Source organism: Leuciscus leuciscus (assembly GCF_965113295.1).
Source record: "Leuciscus leuciscus genome assembly, chromosome: 3".
Taxonomy (NCBI): domain Eukaryota; kingdom Metazoa; phylum Chordata; class Actinopteri; order Cypriniformes; family Leuciscidae; genus Leuciscus; species Leuciscus leuciscus.
In genome coordinates, this window is record NC_138727.1 from 46,723,997 (window position 1) to 46,746,270 (window position 22,274).

Consider the following 22,274-nt stretch of genomic DNA (forward strand, 5'->3'; position numbering starts at 1 on the left):
CAATTATTATGCAAACCTCTCATCATGACAAATTAAAAGCAGCATGTTTGGAAATGTCAGTGACCTCTGTGGTCAGATCCCCAGCTGTTTAAATGAGACCGGTCTCTGCTAAAATATAAACATGACTAGACATGACTATGCTGCTTGGTGATAGTTTCCCCAAGTTTGCCTACTATAAAATGCACATCCATTGTAATTAAAATCAACAACCAAACAGACACGTTTATCTCTAAACTATAAAACACATTCGGGTTGAAGAGTTGATGAAAATGCAGAACAGTGCATGCCATGTAACCATAGGGTTTTTATGTCAATGTTGTAGTCAGTGCAACAACATGCTGCTGTTATCGATGCACCTGTCAGTGTCCAAATTAAGGTTATATACACAATATAGTTATGATTTAAAGGAACAGTGCATCTGAAAATGGTTTGGAACAACATGATTATGGGTGTTCACACGCGTAGTTCGGTTTTCTTTGTTCTTTTGATTCGGACCAAAAAAAGAAAACAATGCAACAATACATTTAGTCCTGGTTCGCCTAGTGTTTACAGTCATTTTTAACACCGAACCTAAAGATAAAAAAAAAAAAAAGGCTTTAATGACACATTTTGCGACTGAACTTCTCGTACATCCAAAACAATGTTGTATTCTGGGATAAATGCTCTCGCCGTATGTGCGTAGCTACATATGATGGTATTTTGACCAGCTGAGAACTCGTGAAGAGCTTATAAATGTGTCAAAACAGCATCAGGAATCCCTCCGTCACACACAAACACAGATCTGCTGTGAGGAGACGCGTTTCTGACGCCTGTACTGAACTGTGATGAGCAACATCTCAACTATGACGTGAAAACACAGGTATGCTTGAGCATTCTGTCCTTTTTAGGTTCACATCACTTCCTGTTTTTGGTCGGTTTACATGTCTTTGGTCCGTGTCGTGTTCATATTTCAGTCGAACATCACCAGAGTTGGTTTGGAAGTGGACAGACTCATCTTTTCAGCTTCTCACTCCTCTTGTAAACGAGCACAAGGGTTCAGATGGCAGCGTTCACACTTATTTAAATGAACCGCACTAACAATCGCACCAGAGTTCGCTTTAATCCAACCAATCACACCTAGTGTGAACGTACACTAAATAATGCCTTTTTATTTTTGAGTGAGCTGGTCCTTTAAGATCAAGCAGAAAGCAAAAACATCATCAATAATTTGGGAGGGCAAGTTGAGATTTATTTTACAGGCTAATTTTATTAGTCTACAATACAAAATAACGATCTGTCCTGGAATATCAATGTTAAAAATGTAAAGTCACTGAACAAAGGTTTTAAAAAAGATTAGACTGACTGAAAAGACAAACACAAATCCGAACCGAGGATCCACTGATAAAGCCTCAGACACAGTCCAGTACAATCTGCATTTCACGGGAAATGAGTGCGAGCCGGGTCACTTTTTAGAGTAGGTGATCTTCATGGCACACGTCGCTGTAATTCTGAATCCCTGTAGCGCGTCTTTCGCGACTCCGGCTTGAGTCTCGCTCTCGAACTCCACAAACGCAATGTCATGCTTTCCAGGGACCAGACGCACTTCTTTAAACCCGGGAAACCTAAAAACGTGGAACATGACAGGGAGCCGATGAGTAAACAAGCAGAGAAAATCTCGCTGGAAGAGCTATTTTCAGCTTTTTGTCAATACATGATATACATCTCAATATTTATGCATTTGCCATAACACGGCTTAAAAGAGCGTTGTCTTCCACACTAAAAGAACATGAAGAATATTTAATAGTAAAATTCTCATATGTTCTCAATAAAATTCTATACATGTACCAATTTAACAACACAGTAAAAATAGATTGAAATGAACATTGCCATTTATTACTAAAACATTCACTTTGTTTTTCCTCTAATGTATACTAGATTTAAAAGAAACGTACTGGTTGAATAACATGGAGAGCATCATCTCGTTGGTTTCTTCTGGGAGATTGTTCAGGAACAGAATATAATTTGGTGGGTTGTCAGGGACCTAAAACAAATATAAAATAATGAAATGGATTTTCAGGTACATAAAATAACTTCAAGTCACATAATCAGTGTGTAAACTGTGTGTCATACCTGGACTGTGGCTGGTGGAGGAGGTTGGTTGTTTACGGATCCCTGCAGGAAAAATGCAGAAGCCAAATTTGCTCAGTTGATCTGGTTTTTCTTTGAATATACTTTTCACAGCCAATGAGGCCAATCTCTTTTTCTGATTACATGATGCATTTCAACTCACCGTTGGTTTCTTGTTGAGACTGGCCGCCTGTTCCAGGGCTTTCTTTTTCTTCTCTTTCTTCTTTTCTTTATCTCCATACGTGCCTCTCATCTTAGAGACCAGGTCCGAGTCTGTTTTTGCATACTGGATTCGCTACAAGTACATGCGAAGGTTAGCAAATGAGAAATGTGTAAAGCATTTCTAATCCTTTATAATGTGAACTGAGTTTATATTATTAACAACATATAGGGCCCTGTTCACACCTGATATTAAGATGTGTTTTGGTCGATTGGATCACAAGTGGATGACGCTAAATACAGGAGTAAACGGGGTCTAAAGCGTTTTGAGTTTGTCCACTTTCAACCACTACCAGAGGTAGTTGAAAACTCATCAGGCCGGATTGCTTTCATAGTGTAAACTCTCATGTGGTCGAATGTGTTCAAACCTCAGACCTCATGTCTAAACATGGGAAGCGCTTTAGCCAGACGGGATTCAAACTTGGGTCGACTGGAGACACAAGTTTGGTTTGAAGATGAAAAACGTACCAAGCACAATGTTCTCTCTCTCTCCATTCCTGATTTATAACACACACTCACAACGTTCAGCGTGATCTTGCGGCTGTCAGAGCAGAAACTAAAGCTGATGCTCTTCGTGTTTTTCCGTCGTTCATATGTAAATTGCGAGAGCTTATTTTGTTCATTAGATCAAAAGATCTGAAAAAACATACATCTCCCTGCCCATAGACCCTCCCCTTGAAGAAATCAGTACAGAAGTGGTTGAAAGTGGACAAAAGAGACGGATTAAAACGGGAATGTGCCTCTCTCGTCAACTTGTGATCCGATCGACCAAAACACATCTTAATACCAGCTGTAAACAGGGTCCGTGTGAGTAAATGGTTACAGTTTTTACCTTAATTATAATTGATTTTATTTATGGGCACCTTTCAAGACACTCAAGGACACCTTACAAATACACAATATCAATCAGAATAGGCTAATCTAAAAAAATGTGTTTTAAGACGTGATTTAAAAATTGAAAGCCTGGTACTATTACATATGTCTTAAGGTAAAGTTTTCCAAAGACTCTACATCCCATAGTAGTCAAACGTACAGATGGTTTAACTAAAGTCATAGAAGCAGAAGACCTGAGAGATCGAGTACGTGAATACACACGAATACTTCTCTTTCTATGATGATGGATCTAATTATAACAGAAGTTAAGAAGCTTAAAGTGGACCAATTCACCCATTGTTTTCTGAAATGTTCATCCTATCAGATGACTGATGTGAGAAAACTGAGGTCTGTGCCACTGACCATGGGCTTGTTGTAGAAGGGGAATCCCTGCAGTTGTCTGAGGGCATTGGTGGCTGCAGAAAGCTCTTTAAAGATCACAAACGCCTGACCCCTCATCTTCGAAGTCTTCAGAGCAACAATGTCCATAATCTGGCCAAACTGCGAGAATAAGGCGTACAGCGATCTCTTCAGCTCTGTAGAGGAAAACAAGGTTCACAGATTCTCTCCTCAAACATGATCACAGCAAACACGTCAAAGCTGTTCCACTCAAAGTCACGATCTTCTTTACTTTACCTTCTTTCTTGATCTTATCGTTAACATTGTTGATGTAGATGGTGTGATTCGGTCGTATGTCCATGATTAATAATTTCACTGCAATACACAGAAAGAGATTGACCTCAATTAACGTTAGCACTAAATGAGAGTTTAGCTAACACATATTACCTTATATTTAGTATTCCCACTAGTCTAAACTACTAGAGTTAATAACAGTGCTGACCTGAGAAATTATTAACGTAATTTATTAAACACGAATATAACAATAAACCTGATTGAATCGCCTCAAACTTACCACACTGCTGAAACCAGGCGGAAACTGCCGCTGCGCTTCTTCTTTTCCTTTATTGTTGTGAAAGTTCCAGGTTGTTGCGCCTCCTGTTGTCGCGGAGTGATACAACATCTGCGCTAAACACAAACACGGAGTGTGTAGCTTTTCTAAAAATTTGCCCACGGTTTCACAGACAAGGCTTAAATTACTCTTATTCCACACTAAAATGCATGTTTGAGCTGTTTTAACTGAAAGCAACTTGCACTGATATATCTTTAAATATGCCACTGCCATTGTTTTGTCTCAAGATGCACACCAGTAATGTCTTAAAGGGACGTTTATAAAAGATGCTTAAATGTCCTAATTAAACTAAGGCCTAATCCAGGCTTAATCTAAACCTTGTCTGTGAAACCAGGCCATAGTCTCATAGCCTGGACCCCAAGTTTAAAACTTTTAAACAACCATTTATGTCTGGCTAATGGCTACCATAATATGGAGGGATTATTGGGTCAGATTTAAAACTAAAAGTCTAAAACTAAAAGTCTTAAACGAAAACTAAAAGTCTAAATTTGAAACTAAAAGTCTAAGTCGAAAACTAAAAGTCTAAGTTGAAAATGAATTTGGTATTTAGGATTGGGCATTTGGTATTTAGGATAGGGTATTTGGTATTTAGGATTGGACATGTGGTCATTTAGGATTTAGGATTGGTCATTTAGGATTTAGGATTGGGAATTTGGTATTTAGGATTGGGCATTTGGTATTTAGGATAGGGTATTTGGTATTTAGGATTGGGCATTTGGTCATTTAGGATTTAGGATTGGGCATTTAGGGATTTAGGATTGGGAATTTGGTATTTAGGATTGGGCATTTAATCATTTAGCCATTTAGGATTTAGGATTGGGAATTTGGGGATTTAGGATTGGGCATTTGAGGATTGAGGAGTGTATGCAAATAAGGAGGCGTGGCCCATATACTGGAGGCTGGGTTTGAAATGGCTGGTGCGCAGAGGCACTTTATGGACAGCAGAGGGAGCTCCCAGTGCTAAGGAGCTCTGTAATGACACCAAACTGAGCGAGTGAGCAGGGCTGGAGCGAGGACTGTACTTTACAATGTGATAACTTCAACTTAATGACAGCGTTGTAACATTTATGTGGACTCACACACAAAGTAACCAGTGAAAGGAGTGCTATCGGTCTGACAACGAGAATAACTAATATTATTATTAATAGTGAGTGCGCGCGCGCGGCCGGGGCTCTCTCTCTCTCTCCCTGCCCTGTCAAGCGCGCCCTTGTTAAACTGACATGCAAATGATAAACTTTCACTATATGATGGTTAAACTGTGCAATTAATCCGATAATGATAGGAACCACCTGTTTAAGCATAAGTTGTAATAGACAGCACAAAGGTATAGTAATAAAGAAGCTGCTTGTCTCTTGCCACGGCTTTCACAATATCACTGTGTACAGTTAGATCTGCGCGCGCGCACTCACTATCAACAACCGTTGTCATTGTCAACAAGCGTCAACAAGTTTCCCCGTACTTTTTGACAAGCGTCTTCCTTGACAGGGCGGCCAGAGCTTCTTTGCAGCTCAAGTCGGCGGCGTTGTGAACGTACAGTTACTGTTTCCTAACCTTGTTTTTTCTGATGCGTTGCATATTTTTTACTTGGCTTGGTTGAATTCCAATGTAGAATGCGGTCTGTTATTTCTTGATAACAGACCGCTGCGTAGTATAACACACCGTTGCCATGAAAAACAGAGCGTTGCTATGGACGCGGAACGGACTATTCTTTTTAAATCAATAAACTCCTGTTTAAATCAATATTTTGTGTCAAATTATTTATGTATTTTGTAGGTAGCCATGTTATATTCAAGTTCAGCCTGTCGGGGTTGTTATTCGCTATACATTATCCCTTACATAAAGTACAGTCCTCGCTCCATCCCTGCTCATTACAGAGCTCCTTAGCACTGGGAGCTCCCTCTGCTGTCCATAAAGTGCCTCTGCGCACCAGCCATTTCAAACCCAGCCTCCAGTATTTGGGCCACGCCTCCTTATTTGCATACACTCCTCAATCCTCAATCCTCAAATGCCCAATCCTAAATCCCCAAATTCCCAATCCTAAATTCTAAATGGCTAAATGATTAAATGCCCAATCCTAAATACCAAATTCCCAATCCTAAATCCCTAAATGCCCAATCCTAAATGACCAAATGCCCAATCCTAAATACAAAATGCCCTATCCTAAATACCAAATGTCCAATCCTAAATACCAAATTCATTTTCAACTTAGACTTTTAGTTTTCGACTTAGACTTTTAGTTTCAAATTTAGACTTTTAGTTTTCATTTAAGACTTTTAGTTTTAGACTTTTAGTTTTAAATCCCTCCATACCCTAACAGATACTTCAGTGGTTGCTAGGCAGTTTGCAACAGATTTTTTATTAATTAATAATCACTAATATCTGACTCTGAATATTCATTTAAAGACTATGGAATTTGGTTGCTAGGCAGTTTGCAACAGATTTTTTATTAATTAATAATCACTAATATCTGACTCTGAATATTCATTTAAAGACTATGGAATTTCATACCACCTATGGATACCTTATTTAAAAAGCTGAGACACATTCAAAAAGATTCACATTTATTTTACATCCAGTAAATGAACAATAAACTCCATAAACACACACATGACATTATAATACATTCTGTTGCTGGGCTGGTTCGTGCACAGTTCATTATTTGTGATATCATGTTGGACAGATGTGTATTTTGCTCAGAGTGTGTTGATGCTCTGTAGTTTGCGCTCAGCGAAGAAGCGGTGTGTGTCTCGTGTGTGTGTGAGCTCGGACGGCTTGCTGCGGTTGAAATAGGACAGCATGGAGGTGTTTTTCTGACGCGCAGCCGCTTTTTCTCCGTCTTCCTCATCATCATCCCTACACATAAACACATTTAAGATTGCACTCAAAGAGAAATATTTTTGTATGATGCCCAATTTTGTAAATAAGCCGGTCTGAACATGAAAAGGCAGCGCCCCCTGCTGTCAGACTCACCAGTGAACAGCAACAGCTTTACTGTCCAGGAGCGTCTGCGCTGTGCTCCAGCTGAACCGCACAAACTGAGGATAACCAAACACTGGGTCCAGATACTTCAGCAACCAGCTCTTAGTTTTAGGATCTTAACACACACACACAATATCATGATACATTTATTCTGAGATTACACTACCTTTCGAACGTTTAGGGTTCGTCCAAAAAAACAAAAAAAAAAGTAAGAAATTACTGGAATTTTTTTAAAATTATAACTTCAACAAGGATGCAATAAATTCACAGTTAAAAAAAGGTGACATTTACAATGATACTAAAGATTTCAGTTGCAATAAATGCTGTTCTTTTGAACTTTCTATTCATTAAAGAATCCTGAAAAAAAAGCATCACGGTTTCCACAAAAATACGAAGCAACACAACCGTTTTCAACACTGATGATAATCAGAAATGTTTCTTGAGCATCAAATCATCACATTAGAATGATTTCAGAAGTAATGAGTAATGATGCTGAAAATTCAGCTTTGATCACAGGAATAAATTACATTTGACAATATATTCAGATAGAAAACACTTATTTTACATTACAATAAAATTTCACATTATTACTGTATTTTTGATCAAATTATCGGTCTACCACTAATTGAAACATTCATTTTATTTGCAAATGGAAGGAATCAGATGATATCTACTGACCATTAGGATACCCAGAGCCGTAATCTGCATCCACGTCACCCAAATCTTCTGCAAACTTCCAGGATTTGACAGCATGGTCTCTGGCCACCTACAAAGAGTACAAATGACTGTACAAAAAATCCAATCAGGTGTATAAATCTTTCTTTCATTGTTAGCAAAACGTCGAGGGTTTGCGATTACCTTGGCACAGATGCTGGCGGCGCTGACGACGGGGAAGAGCGAGTCAGCTTTGGGACGCACCGTGACCTCCACCCCAGGGAAGCGCTGGGAGAGCTTGTCCTGATACTTCTCTGCGGGACCCACGGTATCCACAAACACCTGAGAGGAACGAAAGACGCGTCGTGATGGGATCATCACCATTTCTGCTGTCTATCATAAGCTTATTTCACACAGCGCGTTGATCCTGGGAAATTGCAGTAAAATTGCTAGAGTGCCTTCTGTGTGAACGCAAACACGTCCCGGGATTGATGCCGGGATGGGGACCTAGTAACATTGCCGGGATCAGTCCCGGAACGCGCCCTGTGTGAACAAAAGCCAGGACCTTTGTGTAGTTATCAGCAGAACTGACATCTGACAGGAGTTATCACATCCTGACGTCACATGTCTTTACGGGATGTGTGTGAACGCACTCACAGATTCCGGAAAATCACTGGCAGTGTGAATGAACCAAAATCAAACGATCCCGGGACACATTATCCGTGTATTTTCCGGAATCTCTCTGTGAAAGGGGCTATATAGGTGTTGGTTTGTTCCAAGTACCTCTTTGAGCTGCACCCCGCAGTCCAGCGCGTACTGCACCAGACCGATCGCAGCATCATGTGACAGAGCATTCAGATTGTATTTCGCTCTGAAAACAAAAGGACGACAGGTTAAAATGATTCTTCCGACTTAAAATGTCCTTGCACACCGATTCCGAAATTTGCGCACATTACAAAATAAATACGACCTCATGTTGTGTCAATCACATTTACACACTGCCTGCGAAACTGTCGTCCGCCATAAAATTTTTTATCGATTTTTCTACGTTTTTTGCATCTGTAGCAAACGTTTTGAGAGGTGTTTGGACAATTCAGAGCCACCGAATGACGAATATGAAAAAACGCATACAAAAATTTCGGACTCAGTGTGCAAGGAGGTTTATTGTGCATGCAGTGACATCATGTGTGCGTGTACCTTTGCAGCATGCTGGTGGAGATGGTGTTGGGCGAGAGGACCTGAAGGGCCCAGCCTACAAAACCTTTGGCCTTGTCGATCTTCAGAAACAGTTTCTCTCTCTCCGCCTCCGACAGCGTCTTTGAGTCTAAATACACAACAAAAATACTGCAGCAATCCGAACTTCTGTCAAGACTTGCTCTAACGTCAGACGAATAACTTGAACCAACCGGCCACTTTCATATTCTTCAGGTCTTCTTTTCTGGATACAGGGCAGAAGCATATCCCATACACCATGGGTCCTGAAACACAGTACATCAAATGTAAACTCCAATTTCAATTTAAAAAAAGAGAACTTCTCCAAAGACGACACTCACCCAGGACGGGTCCCCTGCCCGCCTCATCGATGCCCAGGCAACAGTCCTCCGTCTTACACACGTCCGGGATGGATGAGGACAAACGGCAGCTCACGGAGTTATCCGCCTCAAAATCACTCAGATCCATGTCTGATCGTTCCATGGATAAAATAATACAACATGAGAATATATCAGTTTATTGTTGAATAATAGGCATGAATTTTAAGCTTTTAAGAATATAAATAATAATAATATAAATATTACAGCTAATAAGGAATACATAAAATACAAACAATAAAAAAGAACGTTAAGAAAAACATTAAAATAAACTAAATTGAAAGCCTATTTTTTTTTTTGCCATTATGCAAATAATCAAGTTATTTCTAAGTATATACAAACACCTACTTAAATTCCAACACAGGTATTATTTTTCCCATATAAGATAATGCATAACAGACACGTTCCTCCCGCACTGATCACTGAAATCGATCAATATTGCGAGATGATACAAAAAAAGTACAGTCCAAACGATACAAATAAATAAGTGTAGAGAACATGCTGTTTATTAACTCTTATCAAATAACTAACTGGGTTTTTCAAATGCATAATAACACTATTTGCTTAATCACAATGTGAGAAAGTTGGTGCATAAACAAACTTGCACTAACCTGTGTGTGTGTGCAGCAGCGCGCCTCACCCGGAAATACAGAATTGGCGCGAGTCTGCTCTGAATGCTTGACCTTTGACCGACAATATTTGATGGCGAAAACGTACTTATTACTTCATAAAAAAAAAATACTACACACACGGAAACATATTCAAAAATACATCTAATTTCTAAAAGTGTGCACCGAACGTGTTTAAATGTGTTCCTCCACATCTCTCAATCGCAGTGGTTTGTGGGAAATGAAGTTCAGAGAACGTTTGGCAATTTTATTTTCCAGATTTCCCCTCTAAATCAGTGTTTTATATTCAAGTCAGTGCTGAAATGTATAACACAAAAACATAAACAGCGAGTGGAGCAATAAATTATAAATTGGGGTTAATAGCGATAAATTGTCCATAATAAAGTATAACGTCTTGAGGTCAGTATTTTTTTTTACAGTCTATGGGCAAAACGCATCCATATGATTTTTGTGCTTTTTGTTCTCATGCTGTGGATGTAGAACTTGGCTAAAATAATGAATATATTTAGAATATACTTTTCATTTTCTGATATATATGTACATCTAAATGTATCGTTTTCTGAAATCTTGCCCGAATCTTCTCCAATCTGTAATCTATCTTAAAACTAAACTCAAAATGTGGTTAGTATTTGTAGTAGAGAAGAGAAAGGGAGGAGGGGAACCGAAGTTACCCAACTGAAGCACATGGACCCTCCCTCTTGTCTTTAAGTGGACCCGAAGCTCGTGCGTTACTTTTGCAGCAGGTCGCGCGCGCGGACGGTTCTTGTTCTTCCTGTGCTCGTGCATCAAGAGAAAGTGAGGTTTCGCTTCCTCGTACAAAACAGGTGAGTTTTAATATCGCTCTTTTGAGAACAATACTAACGTTTATGCACATGCACAAAGGCTAAATTAATAGTTTTGCTGATTGTTACTGAACAAAAGAGCGCGTGGAAAATGCCGGCTCTTGCACGTTAATATTTTAACAACTGCTTGAAATATCTTCACGCATTCAACCTTTAATCGCGGGAAGGAGGCTTTACTGTGAATATTAGTTATATTGCAGCTTTTATGATTCGCGCAGTGCAATGCTACTTTTATGTAATATCATCCCACTGGTCTGGTTTAGCTCGCGTGGCTAAGCAGCTAAATAACTCTCTGAATATATTACTCGTTTTAACTCGATTTTATCATGCATGCTTCATATGCATTTAATCTCTTCCCACGTTTCCAGTCACTACTGTGAGTGAACAAACATCTTACCAATTATGGCAAAGACTTTTATTTGCGCACTTGTCTCGGCCTTTTCTGATTCATTTTTTTTCTTTCTCCTGGCAGTTTTCAGGTCAAAGTCTAAGGGGGTCGTTGACTCATTTGTGTATTTGCTATGGGTTCGATATTATCAGCTTTTTGCAGAGATACTGAGCTGTCAGGCGCTATCAGAGCTTACAGGGCCCAATATGCGGCGTGTATCGACCTCTGAGCCAAGTATACTTTATAAAACGCGCGTAAAGTCCATGTTTTAACGGTAGAAATGACTAAAACGCTCATGCATTTGATCTGGAGACGATGAAAGGCCGAGTTTAGTTTCTCAAAAGCCCATTGTTCAGAACAACTGACTGTCATGTGACCAGCAGCGTGTGATCCACTGCAAGCCTTGAATGCTTTATGCATTGATACTTAGCGTTTCAAAAACGAAAAGTTACTTGTCTTGATGATTTGTTAGATTACAAGCTAAGTGTTGTTCTCTTATAATTTTAGTACTTATAATGCTATTATATTATTTTATTTTTTTTGATAGATTAAAGGGGATAGTTCTCCCAAAAATGAAAATTATACCATAATTGATTCACCCTCAAGTCATCCTAGGTCTATATGACTTGTTTCTTTCTGTCAAGCACAATTGGAGTTATATTAACAAATATTCTGACTCTTCTGAATGGCACCTTAGATTTTAAATCGCAAAAAAGCACATCCATCCATCATAAAAGTGCTCCATACGGCTCTGGGTGGTTAATAAAGGCCTTCTGAAGCGATGTGTTTTTGTAAGAAAAATATCCTTGTCTAATATAATAATCATTGGGTCAGAGGTCACTCTTCCAGCGGAAATAGACTTGCGTACGGCTGTTACCGGAAGCGAATGATTATAGTTTATAAAGTTATAAATATGGATATTTTTCTTACAAAAACGCATCGCTTCACTTTAGTAACTCACTGGAGCTGTATGGATTACTTTTATAATGGATGGATGCACTTTTTGGGCTTAAATCTGTTACACTCTTCACTCCCATTATAAAGCTTGGAAGAGCCGGGATATTTTTTGAATGTAACTCGGCTTGTGTTCGGCTGAATGAAGAAAAGTCAGATACGCCTAGGGTGAGTAAATTATGGGATAATTTTTAGGTGAACTACTCCTTTAAAGTCACCATGAAATCAAAATGGACAATTCTTGTTTTTCATGGAATATTGCAGTATGTATTGTATTAAATGATTGATCTGTGCGCATAATTATTTTAATTCTCTGATGCATCCATCTACTGGCTTGAGGGAGGGCGACCTGTCACTCACATGAGATCCACCAATAGCAAACCACAATGATCCAGACAGTTCCCTATAGACAAGGGAACGTCCTAAATTTGTTTTTCGAGAAGCCGTTTCACTCGGATATACATTACAAATAGAAAGAAAATGCTATTGCATCTTCTGACTTTGTTTAAACTGTCTAGTCAATTTGCTATTTAATGTTGCCTATGCGATCAAAAATTATTTATTAGAAACATGTTTTTTACTGTTATATTTTTTTTAAATGTTTTTAGTTTGTAATAAAAAGTGATGACAGTAGTAGCAATAATAATAATAATAATAATAATTTTGGTGACCAAACCCTAAAGCAGCAGCAGTGCCATAAAGCTCTTCTTTGTTTTGTTTTTTGTCACCAGTGTCTTCATCATGTCTGCTGGAAACGCTAAGATCGGTCAACCTGCTCCTCAGTTCAAGGCCACAGCTGTGGTAGATGGACAGTTTAAAGACGTTCAGCTCTCTGACTACAGAGGTGAGCCGCAAACGCTCCACACTTGGTGTTTTGTTCCTTCTAAACTACTTTTGCTTTCCAGTTCATCATGATGTGAGGTGTCAAACACTGCCTGTTTCTAATTGAACTGTTTTTTGGGTGTAACCTGTTTGTCACTTCATCCTGATTCTCATTCCTTCTCTAGGGAAATATGTCGTGTTGTTCTTCTATCCGCTTGATTTCACCTTCGTGTGTCCCACTGAGATCATCGCGTTCAGCGAACGGGCTGCCGAGTTTCGTAAAATCGGCTGTGAGCTCATCGCTGCCTCCACCGACTCCCATTTCAGCCATCTGGCATGGTGAGGGATCCTATCGGCTGCGTTTATTCCTACATCTTCCACATCGGAGGGGCTTAATGGTCACTTTGGAGAAAATGCATATCAAGAAACATGTACATTGAATATCGTTAAAATGGTGTAAAATTATCAAGCACCTTTTATTTATTTAGTTAGCAGTTATTTCATGATTCTAATAAGTAATTTATTAAAGATCAATGGCAGCATTAGATTTCACCGTTGAGTTTTCTCCTGCCGGTGAACGTGCTTCTCCGTGGCCTTTCTATGGTTTCACCCAGTTATTGGTTATCTAACGTGCTTCTGACCAGCCTGTCATTGATAAGAGCTGCTGTAGTGTGATAGAGAGGCGCAGATAAAGGAAGGGTGTAGTGCTTTATTACTTCTAGAAACTGCCATTTGAAGTCATCTTGACCTTTATCGAGAGCATTATTCTTTGCGCTCACTTAAATAAATGAAATGGATAAAATGATAATAGTTTTTTTTTATTTTTTGGTTTAAAACCCCAGACTTTTCTTTTTTTTAATATATATATATATAAAAAATATAATATAATATAAATGGTAAACACTCAAGACTCGCACATATATTTTTTTATCTTGTCAGAATCCACTGTCCATTAAACATATTTTGCTGGACTGTAATACTTCTACCCCTTTGAGAAAAGGGTTTTATTCTGTTGATACTTTTGAAAAGGGTTTTCAACCAAGTAAATCCAGACTTAGTCTTAAGGTTTTTAGGAAAAATTAATCTTAAACATCTGAAGTTTTATTTTTGAATAACTATACCTGGCTCTCGTCATGAACGTAGCCATGGAAGCTGGAATGGCTTTAAAGGAAAGGGGGGAAAACAGAATTAAACGTTTTAAATGAAATCTCATTCCTGTTGTGACTTGGCTCCTGATAGGATCAACACACCCAGGAAGCAGGGTGGACTCGGCTCCATGAACATCCCTCTGGTGGCTGACCTGACTCAGTCCATCTCCCGGGATTACGGCGTTCTGAAAGAGGAGGAGGGCATCGCCTACAGGTCTGTGATGTCCTGCTAATGTTAATCTACAGCTTCTTTCCTCTCTCGCTTGCAGTGCATGATTGCCACAGGAGATAATGATCAAGTGCGCTTGATAACGTACACGTGTACCGCAGTGAAGACATGGTACAGAACAACCCTTAAAGGGATAGTTCACTCAAATGAAAATTGTGTCATCACTTACTCAACCTCGTGTTGTTCTAAACCTGTATGGGTTTAACTAGTTTCCAACAAATGGAGAACAATTGGTCGGTAACCAAACAGTTGATGGACCCCATTGACTTCCATAGTGGGGGAAAAAAATACTATGGAAGTCAATGGGGTCCATCAACTGTTTGGTTACCGACATTCTTCAAAATATCTTCTTTTGTGTTCAACAGGACAGAGAAACCCATGCCGGTTTAGAACAACTCGAGGTTGAGTAAGTGATGAGACAATTTTCATTTTTGAGTGAACTATCCCTTTAAAAAAAACCGTAACCGCTAAACCACTTTTATTGCTCCTTGGAATTTTATAGAATATGTTCGGTTGTTGATTTTAAAATCAATGTTCAAAGTTAAGTTCAACTAGCAGCATTTGGCACTGAGTTGATTACCACCAATTATTAAAAAAGACAAAAATGTTTTATTCTGTATATATATATATATATATATATAGTTATATTGCAGTATGGAAGAGTCTACACTACTGTTTCAGAAATTTGTGATTTGTAAGTTTTTGAAAGAAGTCTATTCTCACCAAAGCTGCATTTATTTGATTAAAAATGCAGTACAAACTGTAATGTGAAATTATTACAATTTAAAATAACTTTTCTATTTGAATATATTGTCATATGTAATTTATTCTTGTGATTTAAAGCTGAATTTTCAGTATCATTACTCCAGTCTTCAGCGTCACATGATCCTTCAGAAATCATTCTAATATGATGATTTGATGCTCAAGAAACATTTCTGATTATCTGTTGAAAACAGTTGTGTAATATTTTTGTGGAAACAATTATATAGTTTTTTGTTGTTTTTCAAAATAACAGCATTTATTTGAAATGGAAATCTTTTGTAATGGTATTAATGTCTTAACTGTCTCTTGATCAAGTTAATTTGTCCTTGATATTTTTTTTCTTTTTTTTTTTTCTGTAAAAGTCAACAAAGTATTTTTTTTAAGTAAGCTGTCTTTTTTAAATATTTTGCACAATATAATTTGTTCCCTCGTTATTATGAAGTACCTATTGCAAAATACCTAATTACATTTCCTGTAGTAATCATTAACATGCAACACATTTTTAGTGCTCGGCTTGAATTGCACCTGAAACATTCCTCCATTGTTGGAAACCAGTTTAACAGCCATCGTTCAGATGTTATTGTAAACAGAAGAGATTGCTGAACAAACAGTAAGTTTTCTCACTCTCGTCCTGTTCTCTCAGAGGTCTGTTTGTGATTGACGATAAAGGCATCTTGAGGCAGATCACCATCAATGACCTGCCGGTGGGTCGCTCTGTGGACGAGACTCTGAGACTGGTGCAGGCCTTCCAGCACACTGACAAATATGGAGAAGGTGAGAGAGACGGCTGCTCTTTCTCAATGTCCTGTCTCTGGAAATCTTGACTAGGACAGCATGTGTAAACGGTGTTTAACGTTTTTCACTCAAACCGCATTTGGAGGTAGAAGGAAACATGTATATGTAGTGTAAACCAGTGGTTCTCAACTCCACCCGCTGCTCTGCACATTTTGTAAGTCTCCCTTATCTGACACACTCCAATCAGTTCATGGAGTCTCTCCTGACGAGCTGATGATCTGGTTCAGGTGTGTTAAATAAGGGAGACATACAAAATGTGCAGAGCAGCGGGTCCCGAGGACTGGAGTTGAGAACCACTGGTGTAAACGCATGTGTCTTGATGCCAACAAAGAACCGTGTACTCGAATAACACCGTTATACTCTCCAAGATGATGGTTTTACGTGTACAAAACCTCACAGAACATCTTTGGTGTGATTTATCTACACAAGTTTTTTTTTTTTTTTTTTATAAATGTGATGCGATCTGGGAAAACCCACCACATGGTGAAATTTTACCTATTACATGTTTTGATATCATATGGAAGCTGGTATCAAGCCCTTTCCAAATCTGTTTTTATTTTTATCATAGCTTGTTGGTAGCAAAAGTTATGTTTATCTGAAGTCGGCCGAACGCTATGATTTTCTGGAACGGAATTTTGAGAAAAACAGGTTTAATAACCGTCACCGTCGGGACGCCTGGCACTCTTTTTTTTCTTTCTTTTTTTTAAACAGAATTGGCGCGAAATGCGCACTAATACACATTCACTGTACATGTTATGTGGTTTATTTTATAGGTAAACTATCTTTGTAGTGTTAAGAGACGGACAGGTGTGTGGGATATACGGCGATGTTTTTTTTTTCACCTCTGCCGGGCGTTAGAGAAAATGCATTCGACTGAGAAAGAGAGTATTTTCAGCTTGACACTATCGCTGTTTTTCTGCACTAAACAAGGGAATTTTGCCAAGATATTTTCAGAGATAAGAGAAAAGATGTTATAGAAGAATAATTTAATGAAAAAAAATTGACAAACTGACATTCAAACTATTTTGGAATTTACTGAAAACGGCCCAGCGCGACATCCGACGGGTTTTCCCAGATCGCATCACAAATGTCAAGAATATTTGAGCAACAGTGTGGCAACTTTTTTTTCTTTCTTTTTTTTTGCTTCATCATGCAGTAACAGTGAAATCTGATCACAAGTGATCTCAGCAAATGTAATAAGAGAGTGACAGCCTATATGTGGAGGTGTTGGGTAACTTAGTCACATTACAGTTGTTCAGGTTCAATTCAGGTTTTGTGTGTGTGTATATATATATATATATATATATATATGTATATGAATAATACACACGCTGTTGATTTATAACTTAAAATAACATGTATGTCTGTTCTCCGTAGTTTGTCCTGCTGGATGGAAACCAGGAAGTGACACTATTGTTCCAGATGTGCAGAAGAGCAAGGAGTTCTTCTCCAAGCAGTAACAGTCCTGCCGTATTCCCCCAGATCTCCCCCATTCAGTGGGGTGTTAGTGCACTTAAATTTAGCCTGAGATTTCTTGAAAAGTTGTCTTAGCCGACGTAACAAACTCTTTGGTGTTTAAATGCGCTTGATAGACTGATTTCTTTCTTTCTTTCCACTGTCTGAAGATGCTGTTCCAGTCAGCGTCCATCATGCACTGAATTGTCTGTAGTTTGTTTGCAGCTCTAGTTAATCGGCATTACATATTTAGTACTCAGTGAACATTTGGTTCATTTTGAATTGTCACAAGTTGTTTAACATTCTGGTTGTTCATCAGTATCTTTGTCAAATAAAAGGCTGTTATTGAGTAACATTGCAGTTGTCTTATTTTTTTATTTTTTTTTTTTTTACTTTGACTAGGTTCACCCACCCAGAAAAGTATTCCCAACTTAAAAAGGGAGATGTAAACGGCTTCATGGCTCATGAGTTTTCACTAAATATGAACTTGTGAACAAATATGAACAATCTGGTTGAAAATCTTCTAGAACACTTGTCTTATTTTACCAATATAACTCAGCTGTTGGTATGTTCCAGGTTCATTACAAACTAACTTTTTTTACTTGCTTTGTTGTTCTAATGTAATCAGATTAAAAAAAGGAACGGGACTGTGATTACGCCACAAATGCTTTTGGTGAAATTCGAATTTAAGTTGGGACAAATCAGGCCAGTAGATGGCAGTGTTTCATTGCATTTGGAAGAACTAGTCAACACTGAGCTCAGGAGCAACTTGTTGCTAGTGTGAATTGCCTCAGAACGAGTATAATTTTGCTACATAATTTGTCAAGATTGCTTTTAATGTATATTCAGCAGATCTTAAGCAGGGGTCTAGGACTGATATAGATATAGAAATAGAGATAGGTGGTCCATGGAAAAGTTTAGAATGACTATAGAAAAAATTTAATAGCGTAACAGAAATGAAGTAATTTCCAACTAATGTTTTACACATTTATAATAGCCTATACATTTTTAATAGTATACATGGGTTTTTTTAACATGAATATATAGCTGTTTTTTTAAGTGTTAGAACTGGATTATGGCATGAGGATGATCATATTGGTGGTGTCTAAAAGATTGTGTTTGCACATCAGACGTGATTTGTAGACCGTGTGGTCAAGTATACGTCATCTGATAGTGGCAATCTTCTGCTGATAAAACACACCCAAAGCAACAATATTACAGCGAAGGCTACAGGAAATATGAGCATTTCACACTGCATTTCAAGCACTTGATGAAGTTTGATAATCTGGAACTATAGTTAAAACCATAAGTGGTGATTTTGTTGGTCTCGTCAGCATGGTGATTTAAATATAAATTATATATATTGTTTGCTTTTATTTTATTAAATTTTTTTTAATTAGACCAGTGTTCAACAACACCATGGTGTTATTTTTCATATAATCATCAAATGAGTAGCACAAACAAGATTAATTGAGATGATGTGATCATGGATGAAATGAAACTGGGTTTGTTTCATGGCCTATACTACTGAAGAGGTGCTTTTGAAAGTAAATAACCACAAATAATGTCTTTAAGTGCTAATAAGTATCAATGTGTCATCTCAATTTATAAATGTTAAGTTGAGCTACAGTATGACTTTAAAAAGTTTTACAGTTAATTTAGCCTTCACTAGACTTTTGCTCAAGGTCATCATGACACTACAAGGTCATTTATTAGCAAGGACATGTAATGCTGTAATATTTCTATGAATATCTTGTTTTCAAACTGATGGCAACTGTTGATGCATCACTTCAGTTCTTTTTTAATAAAACAAAATGTCCACTAAAATCTAATACTCTAATCTAAATTTAAAAATAAATACAAAACACTGCTTTTATTTATAGATCTGGATCAATATGTTCTTATTTGGGTTCAAATTGTGTCCTTTTTGTCTATTTAATCTCTGTTTAATGTTAGGCACCGACGTCTGGACTATCTATGCCAAAGTAGAATTAGCTGTTTATGTAGGACTTGTAAACAGCATTTATTCACACAGCATTTGAAAGGTATAATTAGTTGGAATGTCCAAATAATCCCTCAAAAACGAAAGCCTTGAGTGTTGTATTTTGGGCCTGACTAAAATGAAGAAAATCAGCAACTTGTGAAAAAATAAAGGATGTTACAAAACAAGATAATAATAGGACTTGAAGCGCGTGGTTGTGGGGTTTTAGTACTGGACAGTTACACAAGTCTACCGGTATATTTTACGGCATTCACTGGAAAAGTGTCACTTCTCGTTTACAAGTCTAGCTCTTTTTTTTTGTGTGTGTGTTTTTTATTCTATTTTTGTGCTTGCGACGGCTCCGTTTTTTGCAAAGTACCTGGAAAATGCCCGTGCTCATATTTTTATCTCTAGTTTGCTTTTCGCTGAAACTGTTTTGGGAAGGTTTCTGTGAGCGGGGAAAACACCGAGTTGCTAAATTTTCTCTCATTCACACGCGCTTCATTCATTCGAACGTCAGACACGAAAGCGCGCGGACTTCCTGACCGGTAGCGTGGGCGGGGGTTCCCGCAAGTCTACCCTCAGTGACGTACATGCAGCAAAACAGCCCATATATGGACATTACGTCAGCAGGAAAAAGAAGCCAACGTGGGCACGTTTTCTACGTAAACTTAAAGCCGTATGAATGCTACAGAATTCGTTTTCTCTCTGTGCTTGAAATAAACAACCCAAACAGTGGAATTATTTTCAAACGATTTTACTTAAATATCAAAAATATAAACAAAACAAACAGAAACACATTTAAATGTCTGGATCAACCTGACTCACAATATCAATAATAACTTACTGGAATGTTTTCATAGGGCAGCACTTAACAACAAAACCTAAGTTACTCAAGGGTTACAAGTGCTTTCATTGTCCAGTCGGGAGTACCTTGTCGGTCAAGATGCTTTTGAAAACGACTATAACACTATAGTTTTCTACAAGAAAACACTTAAAAAATATACAACGCTCGTATTCAGTGCTGCATTGGACCCTTTTCACAGACATTTTAAAAAATGTGTAAATATAAAACACTTTGCAGGACTTGCCATGTTGCTGGCCGTTGAAACGCGTCATCACAGTCTAACCAACATTACGCGTTTCACCAACAAGGTAAATCCAGCGAAGTTTTTAAATTGTCATTTAAAAAAATATAATTTGCTATTTGAGCAAATGCGAACACAAAAAATATATTTAATGTAGTCTCTCGTTCATCCGCTATAGTAGCCTAATTTACCCAACTATGACGACTTCAGCCTGTGTGTGAAAAGGGTCCCTAGCATTTGCATCAAAACATCACAAACATGATCAGCTCTTCCAGTGTTTCCCATTTGTCAGAGTCTGTGTAATCGCAGCAGTTCGTTTTTAAAACGACTTGATCTTCGGCGTTAACATCAGCTGGCAGCCGCTGCTCACATGGGTCATGACCTTCTGCTTGAGCTGGGCCACTTGCTCCCTCAACAGGGACGCGGTGCTGGACAGTCCGGCGTTATCAGTCTTTAGGATTTTCACTTTGTCCTCCAGCCTGGAGATGCGCTCCAGCTTCCGTCGCCGGCACTTGGTGGCCGCAAGCCGGTTCCTAAGCCTCTTGCGCTCCGCTTTGATGCGCTCCTGGTCCTCCATGTCGATCGGGGACATGGGAGGAGAGCCGTCGCTGCTCTGCAGGTCGGGAACGGTCTGTGGCTCCTCTTTAAGTCGCTGTTGATGGAGCGCGTGTTGGAAATGATGAGGATGCGTCGCGTTTTGATGGTGGTGAGGGTGGTGGTGGTATTGAGGCAAGTAGCTGATGGTGGCTGTCGGGTAGTTGGCTGCAGGTGTGAGGTTAGTGTTGGGATTGCAGCTGTTTAGAGTGGTGTACACGGGGGTGTCCGGTTGCAAGGAGGCACCGAAGACGGACGAAGCCGCCGAGCAGGACGACAGTCCTCCGGCTCCGATGGACACGTTCGGCGGGGGCATTTGGTTCATTTTGTGGAGCTCGTCCAGCGCTTTCACGAAGCCGTCGGCGAAGCCCTCCTGCTCCTCTGTGATGCTCCGGGTGTACAGATACTGCCCCGGGGTGGGTGATGTGATGACACCGTTACCGTTCTGGATGATGAGTCTCTCCAGCTCCGGAGAGGCGAGTTTCAGCGAGCCCACGTCTGCGGTCGCCGCGGTGTAGAAGTCGCTTTCGGAGCGGTGGGACTTGAGGTTCCGGTAAGGTTCGCCGAAGCCAACGCTCATGTTCTGCTTTAGGAGCTTGTAGTCGTGCAGGGCAGCGTCTGGATGACCATAAGCAGAAAGAAACGAGTCGTCATGATAAAACGGTTGCTCCATTTTTGTTGACATGTGTACAGAAATTACGTCGGACGTTTTTTTTGAGTTGACTGTACAGTTTAATGTCCGTTAATCTTGTTCTCTCCGTAATATTACATGAGGCAAAAAGATGTCAAAGAAGAGAAAAGAAACGTCCAAAATAGTTTGAACGACTTTTTACTGTACCAATTCGACAGGTGTTTTCCCTTGACAGCTGATGTCCAAAAAGTGCTTTTTCTGTTCTGTTCCCGGAGTTATTTACAAACAGCAGTACCCGATGTCTTCGGGCTCCGTGCGCACTCAATCTCTGGAGAAGTCCGCCTAGGAGCCTTTTATACTCCGCGTTTCGAGGGCGTGTCTAGGCCGCTGATTGGACGAGAGTTGTTCCGCTCCTCGAGCTGTCAGATGGGCGATGACGTTGTTGCCAGGAACCGCTGAGATTGAAAACAACGCTGGAGGCGAGAGTGCAAAACTGAAGGGAGACTTGCGCTCCTATTTTTGTTTCCACAAACAAGACGCAAAAAACTAGCCGCAATAGTTGCATA

At 39.1% G+C, this 22,274-nt stretch overlaps 4 protein-coding genes across 4 annotated transcripts; 1 reads left to right on the forward strand and 3 right to left on the reverse strand.

Moving 5' to 3' along the window:
- Positions 1 to 1,226: 1,226 nt before the first annotated feature.
- snrpb2 (small nuclear ribonucleoprotein polypeptide B2) lies at positions 1,227 to 4,210 on the reverse strand. Its single transcript, XM_082164258.1, has 7 exons — positions 4,112 to 4,210; positions 3,835 to 3,912; positions 3,562 to 3,734; positions 2,270 to 2,401; positions 2,110 to 2,151; positions 1,932 to 2,020; positions 1,227 to 1,601 (listed from the first exon to the last, which is right to left on the reverse strand). Exons 2-7 carry the CDS (start codon positions 3,896 to 3,898, stop codon positions 1,442 to 1,444), a joined length of 660 nt encoding a protein of 219 aa, XP_082020384.1. The 5' UTR covers positions 3,899 to 3,912; positions 4,112 to 4,210; the 3' UTR covers positions 1,227 to 1,441.
- A 2,502-nt stretch (positions 4,211 to 6,712) lies between these two features.
- rnaseh2a (ribonuclease H2, subunit A) lies at positions 6,713 to 9,483 on the reverse strand. The gene is made up of 8 exons (XM_082164251.1): positions 9,355 to 9,483; positions 9,208 to 9,279; positions 8,999 to 9,125; positions 8,585 to 8,672; positions 8,006 to 8,143; positions 7,826 to 7,913; positions 7,139 to 7,262; positions 6,713 to 7,021 (listed from the first exon to the last, which is right to left on the reverse strand). Exons 1-8 carry the CDS (start codon positions 9,479 to 9,481, stop codon positions 6,862 to 6,864), a joined length of 924 nt encoding a protein of 307 aa, XP_082020377.1. The 5' UTR covers positions 9,482 to 9,483; the 3' UTR covers positions 6,713 to 6,861.
- A 1,226-nt stretch (positions 9,484 to 10,709) lies between these two features.
- Positions 10,710 to 17,767, forward strand: prdx2 (peroxiredoxin 2). The gene is made up of 6 exons (XM_082164265.1): positions 10,710 to 10,843; positions 12,935 to 13,047; positions 13,211 to 13,364; positions 14,265 to 14,387; positions 15,808 to 15,938; positions 17,337 to 17,767. The coding sequence occupies exons 2-6, from the start codon at positions 12,945 to 12,947 to the stop codon at positions 17,417 to 17,419; spliced, it is 594 nt and encodes a 197-aa protein (XP_082020391.1). The 5' UTR covers positions 10,710 to 10,843; positions 12,935 to 12,944; the 3' UTR covers positions 17,420 to 17,767.
- Positions 17,768 to 20,136: 2,369 nt separating this feature from the next.
- junba (JunB proto-oncogene, AP-1 transcription factor subunit a) lies at positions 20,137 to 22,057 on the reverse strand. Its single transcript, XM_082164773.1, has 2 exons — positions 21,916 to 22,057; positions 20,137 to 21,695 (listed from the first exon to the last, which is right to left on the reverse strand). The coding sequence occupies exon 2, from the start codon at positions 21,655 to 21,657 to the stop codon at positions 20,803 to 20,805; it is 855 nt and encodes a 284-aa protein (XP_082020899.1). The 5' UTR covers positions 21,658 to 21,695; positions 21,916 to 22,057; the 3' UTR covers positions 20,137 to 20,802.
- Positions 22,058 to 22,274: the final 217 nt, after the last annotated feature.

Bases quoted from the DNA above. Each gene is read 5' to 3' on its own strand.
- rnaseh2a (XM_082164251.1), bottom strand. From the start codon at position 9,481: ATGGATCTGAGTGATTTTGAGGCGGATAACTCCGTGAGCTGCCGTTTG. The intron at 9,280-9,354 runs GTGAGTGTCGTC...ACTGTGTTTCAG, and splicing joins GGGCAGGGGACCCGTCCTGG to GACCCATGGTGTATGGGATA. The intron at 7,263-7,825 runs GTCAGTAGATAT...GTGTGTGTTAAG, and splicing joins CGGCTCTGGGTATCCTAATG to ATCCTAAAACTAAGAGCTGG.
- prdx2 (XM_082164265.1), top strand. From the start codon at position 12,945: ATGTCTGCTGGAAACGCTAAGATCGGTCAACCTGCTCCTCAGTTCAAG. The intron at 14,388-15,807 runs GTCTGTGATGTC...CTGTTCTCTCAG, and splicing joins GAGGAGGGCATCGCCTACAG to AGGTCTGTTTGTGATTGACG. The intron at 15,939-17,336 runs GTGAGAGAGACG...TGTTCTCCGTAG, and splicing joins CACTGACAAATATGGAGAAG to TTTGTCCTGCTGGATGGAAA.
- junba (XM_082164773.1), bottom strand. From the start codon at position 21,657: ATGAGCGTTGGCTTCGGCGAACCTTACCGGAACCTCAAGTCCCACCGC.
- snrpb2 (XM_082164258.1), bottom strand. From the start codon at position 3,898: ATGGACATACGACCGAATCACACCATCTACATCAACAATGTTAACGAT. The intron at 3,735-3,834 runs GTAAAGTAAAGA...TTTCCTCTACAG, and splicing joins CGATAAGATCAAGAAAGAAG to AGCTGAAGAGATCGCTGTAC. The intron at 2,021-2,109 runs GTATGACACACA...TATTTGTTTTAG, and splicing joins CTCCACCAGCCACAGTCCAG to GTCCCTGACAACCCACCAAA.